The sequence below is a fragment of the Schistocerca serialis genome, chromosome 3 (genome assembly GCF_023864345.2).
Source record: "Schistocerca serialis cubense isolate TAMUIC-IGC-003099 chromosome 3, iqSchSeri2.2, whole genome shotgun sequence".
Classification (NCBI taxonomy): Eukaryota; Metazoa; Arthropoda; class Insecta; order Orthoptera; family Acrididae; genus Schistocerca; species Schistocerca serialis.
In genome coordinates this window covers 165,789,757-165,804,396 of record NC_064640.1, presented here as the reverse complement: position 1 = coordinate 165,804,396, position 14,640 = coordinate 165,789,757, and the positions used below count along the sequence as shown (strand labels likewise).

Sequence of the window (14,640 nt, the reverse complement as noted above, 5' to 3'; positions counted from 1 at the left end):
GACCCCAAATATACACTGGTGGAAGAAGAAAATCACAACACCAAAAAATAATTAATTTGGAGTAATGAAATTTCATGAACATATTTGTGTGGTAACACATGTAAGTGATTAACATTGCAAGATCACAAGTTAATGTAAGTGTGAGACAAGCCATTGCAAATGTGAAATGTTAGTGCATTAATAACCACTTTAATCACCAAAATGTTGAATGCAGGCACGCAAATGTGCATGAATTGTGTTGTACAGGTGCCAGATGTCAGTTTGTGAGTTGGAGTTCCATGCCTGTTCCACTTGGTCGCTCACTGCAGGGACAGTTAATGCTGTTCATGGATGATGCTGGAGTTGTCATCCAATTATGTCCCATATGTGTGCAGTTGAAGACAGATCTGCTGATCAAGCAGCCATGCAACTTGTCACACTTTGTAGAGTATGTTGGGTTACAACAGCAGCATGTGGATAAGCATTATCTTGTTGGAGAACGCCCTGTGGAATGCTGTTCATGAATGTCAGCACAACAGATCAAATCACCAGATTGATGTACAGTTTTGCAGTCAAGACGCATGGGATAACCACAAGAGTGCTGCTGCTGTCATATGAAATCACACGCCAGACCTTGACTCCAGGTGTAGGTCCAGTGTGCCTAGCATACAGAAAGGTTGGTTCCAGGCCCTCAGCTTGCCTCCTCATAAGCAACACATGGCCATAACTGTCACCAAATAGAACCAGCTGTCATCAGTAAACACAACAGACCTCCACCCTCCCATTCAGTGAGCTCCCACTTGATACCACTGAATCGTGAATGGCAATGGTTTCAGGTCAGTGGAATGCAAGCTACAGGGAGCCTGGCTCACAGCTGTCAGTCAAGTAACGGATTTGTAACAGTTTGTTGTGTCACTGGTGGCAACTGCTGCTCAAATTGCTGCTGTAGATGCAGTACGACATGAAACAGCGATACACCAAACATGATAGGCTTCCCTCTCTGTAGTTCTATATGACTGTCTGGAACCCAGTCTGCGACCATATATTCTTGTGACCACCACTGCCAGCAGTCATGTACAGTGGCTACAATCCTTCCAATCTTTCTGCAATATTGCAGGAGGAGCATTCAGATTCTCATTGTCTTATTACAAGGTCTCATTCAAACTCATTAAGGCGTTGATAATGGTTTCTTTGTCACCTTAAAGGCATTCTTGACTAACATCAACTCACAACATCCAGTCTTAAAGGTGACTGATGCTCATGACAGTTACAGTGAGTATTTAAAGCAAACCTGATTTGCCTCCTCTTAGTGGCACTATGCGACTGTCATGAAATTTGAATAGGTGTCATGTTTCAGATGTAGAAACATGCCTACCAACTTTTGGTTATGTCACATAACTCCTCCTTGGTGTTGTGATTTTTTTCCTTCAGTGTATTATTTTGATGTATAGCAGAATTAAACATACCTTGCTAGTGTTGCAATATGTAATGTTTCTTGCTGTGTAATGCTGTAGTCTATATACTTCCCCATCCCACCCTCTCCTTTGTGCCAGGGGCTGTGCTGAGTGGAGCAACTCAATTGTTTTCTTCCAGTCTGGGGATACTGGATGAACCAAGAGTTCCTTAGCTGGAATTGTATCATGACTGAAGATCAAGATTTATCCATCCACATAGCAAGGCTCTACAAAAATACTCTTCATTCTAATGTTTAACCATGAACTAAGTCAGTGAATGGATGGTGAAAAGTATGTTATATGGCAGTTGTGTTTGGTTTACATAGGAATGTGGGGCTCTCTGTGGACAGAATGTTTTGTCCCAACTATATGTCAAAACTATGTAAAACCCAGTAATCAATATTTAGTTATTTCCAGTGGCTTGGAAGAGGTTGTTCAGTGGTAATAACTTCCAGTCCAATAAAAGAGCACAAGACTTTAGTGCTCTGAAATAAATACACTAAAGAAATTCATTGTGACACAATGACTTTGTTACAGTAAGGTACAGTAGAATACATTTGAGAAAATGTTACTGATGTACTAGAAAAATGGGCATAAACTCTAAAATTGGCAGAAAAGTTTTATAGTGAAACATGTCGTAATGTAATCTTGCTTGCAACTAGTGCCTTTCAAGAGTCTGAGAACTGATCAGTGTAATAAACATGCTACCTCAGACCAAGCTGTGTCTTGCTCAAAATCTGAAATAAGTGTGAAGCAATATTACAGAAAGAAATTCCAAGGAACAGAGTGCCAGTATATGCACCTGTGCCAGTTGCTCCTATGAAGAAGGAATCTTCAGGGAAGAAAAAGATATTGATATCGGCATTATGAAGGCAGCAGTTCCTTTAACACATCAATCTTGTGCCACAAACTCCCCAGGTGGTTCGACGTGAGGGAGAGGAGGGGGAGGGGGAGGGGGGGATTGAGAGAGAGAGAGAGAGAGAGAGAGAGAGAGAGAGAGAGAGAGAGAGAGAGAGAGAGAGGGGGGGGGGGGGAGGGGGGGAGAAGACAAAAATCTGTCTGGTAGAGTGAAGTCCATAATACAGAGGAACATAAACCATAAACTGGTTCAGCACATACATGGAGAAACAAACTTTAGCATGCAGAAGATCCTTACGCTCGTGTTTTCAACAGACACCTCTGAGCGTACTGATGCCCTTGTAGTAACAGAATATGCAATTACTGAAATGATGATGACATACCATTCCACACGTCTCTTATTTTCTCTGTTAGACTTACGCTAATATAATTTTACTAGCTCCTTCCTCATCCCTCCACTTTACGTGGTAATCAAGAGAGCAGAGGGAACCTTTGAGAAGGTCTCCCCTTTCTATATTCACAAGGCATTGGAGGGTATTGCTGGGCCCTTAAAAAGCATTAAACGACTTCATAATGAAACACTTCTAGATGAAACCGTCATGTCACACAAAGTATCTAAGATTCTGGGATGCAAGGCCCTAGGTGACTACCCTGTTGTGATTAAGCCGCATAGCACATTTAACATGTGTAAGGGCCTGGTTACCTACACTGATATAGTAGAGATGGACTCTGAGAAGTTAAGTGAAGAGTGGAAAAACGTTGGAATTGTGAAAGTGCAGAACTATGTCAGGAGAGTCAATGGCATCTTGGAAAAAACTGCAATGTTTATTTTAAAATTCAACACTCCATAATTACCTAAACATATTCTTGCAGCCTATATCCAACTTAAATGTTCAGCCGTTTGTTCCAAACCCAATGTGGCGCTTCAAATATCAAAGATTTGGTCATATCACAATGGCATGTAGCGGGAGGTCTACTTGTGGAGATCGTGGAGCCTCAGATCACGAATCGGGCAACTCTTTTACACTTCCTCTGAAATGTGTGAACTGCTCTACAGATCACTCAGTTTGAAGCAGGGAGTGAGGAGTTCACAATGAGAAAAGATAATTCAGGAGTTGAATGTTATGAGACGCATACCCTGTGGCGAAGCTATATAAGCTTTCAGTGCTGTATATCATCTAACGTTTGCATCAGCCCTTAAGAAGCGAGTCAGGAAGTGTGATGCCTTCAAACAAACCCAGACCACAAATTCAAATATGAGTATGTGCACTTGTCAGTGTACCTGAGGAGAAAAGCTACACTTGACTAGAAACCATTTGGAAGCCATCAATGACTGACTTGGAACCTCAGCCACATGCTACTGCACACCATCACAGGCTCACTATGACATCCTCTCTATCCATACAATGAACTCTTCCCACAAGTAAAAACAATGCCACACAAAAAGTCATTCAAAATTGAATGAAGTGGCAGCAAAATCATTGGATCACCAAGCACTCTCCCTTTCTGATGATGATTGTGTGATTGAGGATACTTATATCTACATGGAGGAACTGGAGACCTGGGCACCGTCTAACATTCCCCTGATCTCTCAGGTAAACCATCACTGCTGAGGGAGAGGGACAAGGACAACACTCGCTAATCGATGGCTCTGACATGTTCTTCTATATTACAATGGAACTTAAATGGATACCAATTGCATTTGAAAAAAATATAGCTACTGGCCCAGGAGAGACCGATCTCCATCTGCTTGCAAGAAACTCATTTTAAAGTCACTGACACATCTGAGTTAAGGGGCTAACACCTACAGTAAAGATGACCTTACTGGAGACAGGGCTAAGGCTGTGGTAGTTCTTTTCATTGATGACAGATGCTGCTCCTCTCCTGTCCCTCTTACCATGACCATACAGGCAGTTGCAGTGAAATGTGTCATACCAGTTGAGATCACAGTGTGTTCTTTATAGCTTCCATCTCATGAACCATTGGCTACCACTTGCTCCAGGGGTCAAATTATTCAGCACCTTACCCATTCATAGTGTGTCTGCCTTTTAAACTAAAGCTAGGTGACACAGTTTTTTTTTTACAGCTGTAGGGTCATCTTCAGCCATTGAGCTTTGTTTTTGCTCCCCAGCTATTGCAGACTCAGTTTAGTGGGAAGTGGCCATAAATCTGCACTCCATTGCTCACTTTCTGGTGTGGACCACCTACTGACTTGGAGAGTGCCAACAGGAGATTACAAAATTGATGTTTCAGAGGGCAAACTGGTTGTGACACAGTCTGCAGGCCATCTTCAAACAATAGGATTGTGCCCAGGAGATCATGGGGCTGTATCATCTGTTTGATCCAATGAGCTGCTGTCGATTCCATTTCCAACTCTAGCAACCACCTCTGATGACAGCCTGTCCCTTTCAGCAATTCAGACACCATCCAATTACAGAAAATCTCCGTGCCTTCAAGTTTGTGAGATCACAAGCAAGGCAGGAGATAAAAGAAATGAAAGAGGAACTCCTGGTAGAAATTTGTGACTTCCATTAATCGGCCCACTTCCACTACATGAATTTGGGACTCAATAAGGCAGATTTCAGGCAAAGTCAGTAAACCTCACGTTATTGCCTAGTTGAGAAATGGAGTCCTGGTGGGCATGCCTAAAGAAAACGCTCAGGTTTTAGCTGAACACTTTTTTACCATCTCTGTGTCATCCAAACTCCTTCCTCAAGGACTGGTGCTTTCAATATTTTGTTGGTGATTTCCTGTCTGATTGCTTTGTTCAGGAGTATGTAGTTTCCCAAGGCAGTGCACTCCCAAGGGCAGGCCTCAGGCACGGCCAACCAATTGGCAGATTGCTTGTGTAAAATCTAAATGTAAGACTGTAATATATTTTGGTTCAAGACTCCTCTGTTTTTGAGAAAACCACCCCTAAAGTTAATGGTGCGTAATTGTCGGGATCTTTTATTGTCATGTGTGGTGTGATAATGGGAGAGTCAATAAGATAATCAATAAGGAATAATAGCAAGGTAGACAAATAAATATCTCAAATGACTCTAATTAGTAAAGAATTAAACTTTTAATCATGGTTACCTTACTGTGCCCTTTTATTTACCCTGTTACATGTCCTTACTTTACTTTGTACAACTAAATGGCTGCTACATGTAATACAAACATTCAAAGCAAATATACTCATGGCACCAAGGATATCTAATAATACAATTTAAGTGCAACTACATCATTCCTTCTGAACATTTGGTAGAAAACAGGCTTGTTTTACATTTATCAATATTTCCTTTTCACTAATTAATTTTAGTGCGTACGACACCTGAAAGTTGATTGTAACTTATGCTATGAATTGTTGTCACAACTGGGGGGTTGTGGAATGCTCATTGGGTTTCCAGAAGTACATTGCAATTCTGGAACATCCAGATAAAATTCTGTACCATCCTTCACTGTAAATAAACACTGCACAGTCGACTGTCTGTTGTCAATCATGATGAATTCACAGTGGTATTACTCGGCATTACTTTCACACAGTGAGGCTTAAAATCTTAAGTATTTACTGTTCCAAGTCATTTGAAAAATTTATTTACTGACCATTCTGTTATTCCTTATTGATCACTTTAGTAACCCTGTTATTCCTACCAGTGTCAATGCAGAAAAAAAAGAAAATAAACTGCAGAATGCATTTGAGAATCAATCACTGGTTCTCTGCTCCCCTGCCAGATGGCTCAGTCGCTATGCCAGTGGCACTTTGGTTGAAAAGCTTTTACTTTATGGGTACACAGGCAGAAATCATAACAATTTATTTCTTGATTTCTAGGAAAATATGTGTTTGCAGGCCCTATAAGTGTTGATGAAAAATACTCAGTTTTTAATTATCTACCAGTCCTGTCAATTTTTAGTTGATTGTGTGTCATGAATGGAACAAGTGATTTTCTCAAAACTAGATGGATGTTGAGCCAAATTATCTTAAAGTCTTTCGGTTTATGTTATACACAAGCAACATGAGTGGAATCGGTTGGCCATGTCAGAGGCTGTGGGGCAGCGGGTGGAAAATTTCTATTGTTACCTTTCTCAACACAGCCTCTCTAACTACAATGTTGGCAACCAGAAAGTGATTAGCAAAAACGTGATGCCTGTAATTAAAATAATCTGTGTAATTAAAGATCTCTGATGGAGAAATAATGTTATTGATCATTGAAGTTCCTTATGCTGAGGATTTAGGATGCCATCTGGGATTCATAGAAAATGCAATTTACTATAACAATTTTCACTATATTCTGAAAGCGATAAAGCGTAAAGTTCCAGACAAAAGTTTACCCAAGAAATGCTACTATCAGCTCTTGTACTATCAGAGCTGTTCAGAGTCTATTTCACGGATCCTATTATCCCTAGATAACAAACCTTTTTAATAATCGTTATCGATGTAAATGTCCAAAGTGAATGCTCACCAAAATTTAATGTTAATAGTCATCAAACACCATGCTAGTAATGGTTACGTGCATACCGAGTTACGTAATACGGCATCCAAGGCTGTTCCTTGCAACTGCACAGATGCGATGCAGCTTCCGACATGGACTGCGTGCTGCTACGAATCTAGAAGAGAACTGGGGCCCACCTCTAGCTCGCAGCGCTCTTATTTATATTGCCGCGGTGTGGACCGCCGAAAGTGCAGCCGACAAAATTTGCCTTCCTGTCTAGCAGCTGGGGCTAGTAGAGCACCACTTCAAGTTACTAAGTAATTAATTGCTTCATTCACTGATGGCTGATGAAGCTCTCAATTTAATTGTGCAATCAGCACACAGGTAAGTATCTAATATAAAATTCTGATGTGGCTAGATTAAATACTTTTGGTGAGAGTTTCACTGCACGCGATAGGTGAGCTCTGAACTTGCCCTTTGGAGAGACGCTACAGCTATAGTTTTATAGCCACCTTTTGGAAACTTCTCACGTCTTTGTTATTATAGTGTATCTCCATTTTACCTAAATCTAAACATCCTAGCTTTATCTAATCACTTACTCAATCTATCTTGCCTTCTGAACTTTTAGGACATAATAACAGAAATCATGAATTTCAACCAAAATATTACTTTGTGAGACCCAGCATGCTGTTCCATTAAATTACAATGAAAAAGGAATCTGAATATAAATTTTGAAGTTTCTAACTCCTTCCTGTTGCACCGATTATTTTTACATAAAATGTTCAAATTTCGGAAAACTGTTAAAGTTATTAAACTGAAACTTAACACATTATCATTTTAGCATCACTCCTGACATGCTATTAACTTTTCAGATTATTTACTTTACTTTTAAGGTATCGCGCAACATTCGTGACGTCATAGCTAGTTACAGCGGACTAGGCTGGCACACAATGGAAAGCATATGAATTCTATATGGCGTGAGTAGGGTCCTTCCCCACAAGGCCTTTTCCTTGTGAGTGTGACACTGTTTGCATCACTATCACTCCTCTGCAGTCAGAAGCCCATTTAAAAGTTCTTTATTTGTGGATGACTTCGCCATCTTCTGCTCTCCCTCTGATCTTATGATGACTATAAGGCAACTTTAGCTGACCATAAGGAGGCTGGGAGCAGACCAATAAAAGGTTCTCACTTGAGAAGACTACTTTTTTCAACTTAAACTCTGCTCATTTCAGTTTTCACCCACCAGAGTACATAATGGGGGACATTCTTTTAAAGTTTAAGGACAATGTGCCATTTTTGCTCCTACTATTTGACTTAACCTGGTTCCTGCACCTAAAAGACTTGCAAACGAGGGCTTCAAATCATTGAATATTGTGAAGTGCCTCAGTGGAGAGGTGTAGGGAACTGATATATTCCACCCCCTGCAGTTTTGCGGCTCATTTGTCAGATCACAGATTACGGCATTGTGATTTAGGGATCAGCCCATATTTCTTGCCTCAAAATATAGACACTGTCCGCCATGAAAGCATTCAGATATCAACTGGAGCATTTTAGACCAGCCCACTTAAGAGTCTGTGTGCAGAGGCTAATGAAACACCACTAAAGATTCAGTGGCACCTCCTCCTGGCTTGACAGGCACTGAACACCTCATTGTTGCCTCCATCATTAGCATTTAGTGTGGTGGTCCATCCCAACTTTGGGTGACAGTTTAGGAATTGGCCCCATGTGGCCAATATTTGGAATACAGTGCTACTGACTGTCTCACAGATATGGGTTTATTAGTCTCCCAAATACACAGCCAGGAAAGGTGCAAAGTGCCATCTTTTGTTGTTTAGGGGCCCAAAGAAAGCTTGTAATCCACATAATATTTTAATATCTCTGTTTTCTTTAGTACCACTGTTTTATCATTGTTTATACGAATGGATCCCAGTAAGAGTATGCCCTTGATTTTGCCCTGTTTTCGCAAATAGGGTTTTCCAGGTATGCCTACTGGAACAATTTACAAATTATGATGCAGTGTTATGTGGCATTATGATGGGCCTGGATTGGATTCAAAAGCATCACAGTAAAAGTTTTCTCATCTGTTCCAACTCACTCAGTGCAGTACATGTAATTCACCAAATGTACCAAGTACACTTGTTGATTCAGCTCATCCATGACACCTGAGGCAAAGAGGTCTTTTACTTTGCATTTGCACACATTGTGACTCTGGACTCACATTCAGAAGGATGACAGTTCAAACCCACATCCAGCCATCCTGAGTTAGGTGTTCCGTGATTTCCCTAAATTGCGTAAGGCAAATGCCAAGATGGTTCCTTCGCAATGACACAGCTGCTTCCCTTCTCCACCTTCCCCAATCCGGGATTGTGTTCTTCTCTAATGGCCTCGTTGTCAATGAGAAGTCTAACACTAATCTCCTCCTTCCTGCTGGACACATTGGGATATGGGGAAACATTATAACTGACAAGGCAGCCAAAGAAACGTGTTTGTATGATGTGGTATGTCAATGTGCCTTTCCGTTGCATGCTGTCATCTCATTATCTGACAGAAGAATCATGTGTCTGTGAGAAACTGAATGGTTGGGAGTGGCAGACAAGAAGCTGCAGCCACTCAAATCGACCACATGGGCTAGATGGACTTCATCCCAGCCACACTTATAGAAGGAGGTGCCGTTCATCAGACAGCACATAGGATGTACCTCTTTAACACACAGTTTCCTCCTCCAACAGGAGGATCCAGCACTGTTTGTAGTGAGCCATTTTCAGTTTAACATATTTTGGCAATGTGTGTTTTTTATACTGAGATCAGGGCAGTCTTTGATTTGACTTGAGATTTGTCCACAATCCTTGCTGATACTGACACATGCCTCACATGGGTTTTGAAATTTTGTGAACTGTTGGGCCCCGTCCATAAAGTGCTAGAGAAGGGAGGTGGACATTAATGCATTATAAACAACTCCGCTCATGAGGCGCACACAAGCCTACATTATTTACATTCTACTAGAACTTTTCTGCACATTTAGTTAGAGCTTAGTTAAATTAGTTTATCATAACTATTGTACTGACTTTAGATATCTGTGATGAGAGATTTTGTAATGTAATTTTTTAAATTGTTATTTTAGTTCTGTGTGAAATGACATGAGCAAGTGAATGCTGTTTCAGCACATAGATTAATCCTCCCGCTAAGCATCTGGACTAGATTAGAGTAGATATACCTTTTATTCCATAGATCCTTTGTGAGCAGGTTTTCAAGGATGTAGACAAGTTAAAAGGAATCCATATTAAAATGTGTATACACACATTATGTCTCTTCCGCAGATTCCAAGTTAAATGGCTCTAATGGATGTGAAATACGTGATAAAAATATTAAACACATTTCCATTTAAGAAATAATAACAAACTTGTCACAAAATATGTGAAGGTCACAGGGGTCTGCCAAGTTAGACTTTCACATCTGACAGCTGGGTTATCATACACAGTATATTTTGTTTCACTACGTAAGTTGATGCAGGGATTTGGAATTTTAATCATTGACATTTGCGTGTACTATGAACAGGTGATATACTTGCAAGCCACAGGTCCTCATTCCTTAATTGACAAAATTCCGCCAATGAAAATGTCTTTGAATAGCTGGATTTAATGGCACTAAAGGCAACATGAAACTTAGTGATACTAGAATGGTAAAAATTACTGTTAAACACTTTACAGTGATTTACATTATGTGAACCTGTGTCCACAAGGAAGTGCAGTCCTAACATGCCAGTACGATCACAAGGACACCATTTTGTCACATTTTCATTACTTGCCCTAGTAACTGCATTTGGTAGTCCCTGATCCAGTGACAAAGTCTGTTGATTCACTTATAAGTATATGATGTAAGCCATCCCTCTCTGTCATGCCACTGCTGCTGAAAAACTATAACATGTACAAAAATGTTTTATTTATAGTCTGCTCAAAATTGCTTTAGGATTGGTGGTTCTGCAGGAACATGAAGAAGCATGGAGCAGAGTTGTCACATCCTGAATGGCACGTGCACGTAGTCTTACGCTTCGTGCAACTCACTCAAACAGGCAAATTATTCAGTGTACAGATATGGAACTGTTATCAATTTGTAGCGGAAAAGTTGCACTATGTTTTGATTTTAGTTTTATCTGCAGCAACGAATTACTAAGACGGTATTGTAGCAATTATACTGCACACAGTAATATTTATTTTATTTGATACAGACTGAATTCCTAAAACGAACTACATATGGTAATAGTTGCTGAAAAGGCTTTCTTTTTAAAGTTTCAAAACTTATGACAATATAATTTTTATGTAGCTAGTTACCATTGTAAATTGTGTGCTCCAAACATGCAACTGAATCCAGGTAATAATGGAATAATGGAAAAACTCCACTGATGTCACTTTCGTACCTGTGACAGATGCTTGACATGTTAGTGTCACTGTCGCTATTCAATGAAATAATCACTTCCTTCTCTGAATTTTCCAAAACAGCTTCAGTCTGTCATGCTCCTTCAATGCTGCTCTGTGCACGTTTGATGGCTTTCCTACCGTCTTCAGTGGTGATGTTCCTAACAGCTTCTTGTGTGATGATGTTCCTGACAGCTTCTTGTGCGAGTGCTTTGACTGCAGAGATAGTAAATTTATTATTATTCCAGGAAATGTAAATTTAATTTGGGCCCATAGTAACTCTATCGGGTTGAAATGGCAATGGTAGGGTGGTAGTCTAATGATTGTTTGCGGTATGGTTTTGTGAGATTCTGGATTTTGTATATGGGGAACTGTGGTTTATGGATTTTTTCCCATAAGTTCCCTCTTTGTAAGGTTATCACACACATTGAAGTTTGGTGCTGGACCCAATCAATCATTTATTCCTTCCCCATCGGCATGGTAGGTGCCTTGTCAACCACAACTGAAGTGTAGGGACCATTACATAGAACAATTGTTGATAGTTTTCCCAGGTTTGGTATTAGTGACCATATGAACCAATTTGTAAATGTATTGTGGTTCTTTTCTTCATTGTAGTCTTCTGTGTTTTTTAATTTAAAAACCAGGAAACTGTTTGGGACAGAAATTTGCACAGTGGCTGCATGAAGAAGAATTAAGTGTGCCCAACTTGCCAGGAGGTATTACCATTGTTGTTTAGATGCATTCTCTGTCCTGCTTGATAAAAATGACCAGAATTGACCATGTTTCATCAAGCCACACCACTTCATCCATTTACATACTATGGATCTGCATTAAAAAAATGGCATCACCATGCAGCTATAGCCTCCTCTGTCAACAGCCTATGACCACAGACATGTCCATAGTGAGTGCCTAGATTGTGTGAAACTGTGAATAATGATGTGCAACTGCATTAAAAAAGTTCCAATTCCTTAAGTATGATCAATAACTTGCAGAGTATCATATATTTCTCTCTGCGATAATAATCATAAACATGTCAAAAAATTGTATCTTGCGCAAACAAATCTATATTGGTAATCCACTTATCCATACAACTTTTTTTCTCCAAGGGTTTTCATTTTTGATGTTTCTCCAGTTTCTTTTTCTTTCTTAAACATTTCCTTTCCAATCTTCACAACAGTCTTTTTGTTTACTGTTCAGGGCCACCACAGTTCTGTTGATTACCTTGTTAACAGAGAGCAGTGGGCAACTGTTACGTTTTCCAGTCTCAAAGTAGGCATGTAATGTACAAACCATTTCTCTCCACTGCCCTTGTACAGCAATATCCTGTCCAAGAGAACTTCCTACTGACATTTTTCAGTGCTGCACAACAAATAATAGTGTGGGTGTTTGCTGCAGCTACGGGTCTCGAGATTGGCGGAATACGGTCTGTGATTCCCACATGTGCTTTCCTCCTATTACTTCCCTTGTAGCTGTCAGCCATAAAGTAATTTTGAACAGACTATAGTTATCATATCAGTTATGTGTGTGAACTGTCTGCTGTTGAAGACATGAGTGGGTGATTTCATTGTCTGCCATTTATTACTGTTTAATTTTTCAGAATAAAGATTATTTTCATCTATATTTGAGCATACATCATTTCTTGATTGTAGGTATAATGGTTCTATAGTTATGAGATTCACTCTAGTGAAAAGCTCCACAGAAGGAAACACAGATTACATTTACTAGGCTACATAATTGCATTTGTATGGCTGAACTGACTACATTTGTAATGCTCATTTGGTAAGATACCGTAAACTGGGTTTAATTTGTTTCTTTGTGGGTTTAATTTGTTTCTTTGTAATTTACAGTTACATGTGCTAATTGGGCACAATATGGATGTGGCAAGTGTTGGTCTTACATCAGGAAGCAGTCTCTTAATAAACTTGAAAGAGAAAGTGGTTCAGTTGGCTAGTAATCGTGGAGTGCTGGGTTCTGTTCAGGCTGCAGCCCAGGCTGCATTGCAAGTTGGCTGGAGTGCACTCCTTCCAACGGCTGATGAAAGGGCCCGCACCCTTTCATCACTGCTGCCTAATTCAGGTATTCTGAGCATTATTTTTTGTGTTTTAGTATGTGAATTTCATATATCTCTCTAAATCAATGGTAGCCTTGATGTATTTTCTGCACACAAAAAAAAAATTGAATGTCAATGGTTTATATAATTTAGTCTGTTTGGTTAAATTTAACGTGGGTTATTATAGTGACAGTCAAATATATAAATGATTACACAATAGTACAAAATCCATAAGGTAAATCAAATGCTCAGACCTCTGTGATGTTATGATTAGCTCTATGATATCAGTGCTCAAAGTTGCATTCCATGTTGTTGAATTCTGTACAAAACTGCCTTGAGCATTTAATCTTCATGCCGTTTCAAAGAATGTGGCATCAAGATATGAATCTCAAACAGAGAGAGAGAGACTGAGTGGGGTATACTAGACTCGCATTCGGGAGGACTGCAGTTACAACCGGTGTCTGACCATCCTGATCTAGGTTTTCTATGATTTCCCTAAATCACTTAAGGCAATTGTTGGGATGGTTCCTTCATAAAGGCATGACTGCTTTCCTTCTCCATCCTTCCCTAATTCGAGCTTGTGCTCCATCTCTAATGACCTCGTTGCTGATGGGATGTTTCAACACTAATCTCCTGCTCCTCCTCCAACTGAGAAATAACTTTGAATTAATTTACAGCATTCTTTAAACTGCTGCTCTAAATATTTGACTGATTTGATCACTACAGAATACAATGGGAATGAATAAACCCTAATGCTTGTAACCTCCCCCTCACTTATCGACCTTAATGACAGTGAAAAATGAAACCGCGTGTACCTAATGGGAATTTTGGAAAAGCAATCGTCACCGAAGTTAATCTGTCGGTAAAGAGGGAGGAAAGGGTTACATCTAAATGAAAGGAAAAATGCAAATGAAACTGGTGGAAATTAATTTTGAAAAGGGGTAAAGTTAATAAAGAAAGTAAATGTGCGGCCGTTACGTTAACAATTAACTAGCGGTAATTAGATATTTGAGATTTGGGGGAAATCACGGTCGCCAGTCCTAAGGACAATTACTATAGTAACTGAAAAAGAAAGGTTATTACACATATAATTAACACTAGAAGCGTGGCAACTGAAGGTTGACACGTGTAGTGTGAAAACTGAAAGTTTGTCAGAAGTAATAAATTTCGCTACACTCTGACTTAATTTAGCAAAAGAATTAATAAAACCGGAAAATCGAAAGTTAATTTACTGACTGAAGTTAATAGTGAGCTTTCTTTCTGAAGCACATCGAAATCCAGTAAAATACGATTAGTCTTGGACTACCTCAACAATCATTTCAAAAGCAACTTGACTCTACGCAATTTAGAAACAAGAGATTTTACTTTGAACTTGAATTAAATGATTCTGAACTATTAACAATAGTAAAATTTAGTACGTACCAAGCTGAGCTGCAGTCACAGGTAACTAAAATACGGTAACAAAACTTGCACTC

At 39.6% G+C, this 14,640-nt stretch overlaps 1 protein-coding gene across 1 annotated transcript in view; it reads left to right on the top strand.

Annotated features, from left to right (window-relative positions):
• The window catches only part of LOC126469882 (E3 ubiquitin-protein ligase HERC2), an 846,528-nt gene that overhangs the window by 192,207 nt on the left and 639,681 nt on the right, over positions 1–14,640 (top strand). Inside the window, exon 18 of the mRNA XM_050097213.1 lies at positions 12,963–13,191. Coding sequence (XP_049953170.1) covers positions 12,963–13,191 — 229 coding nt within the window. The remainder of the gene's footprint in view (positions 1–12,962; positions 13,192–14,640) is intronic.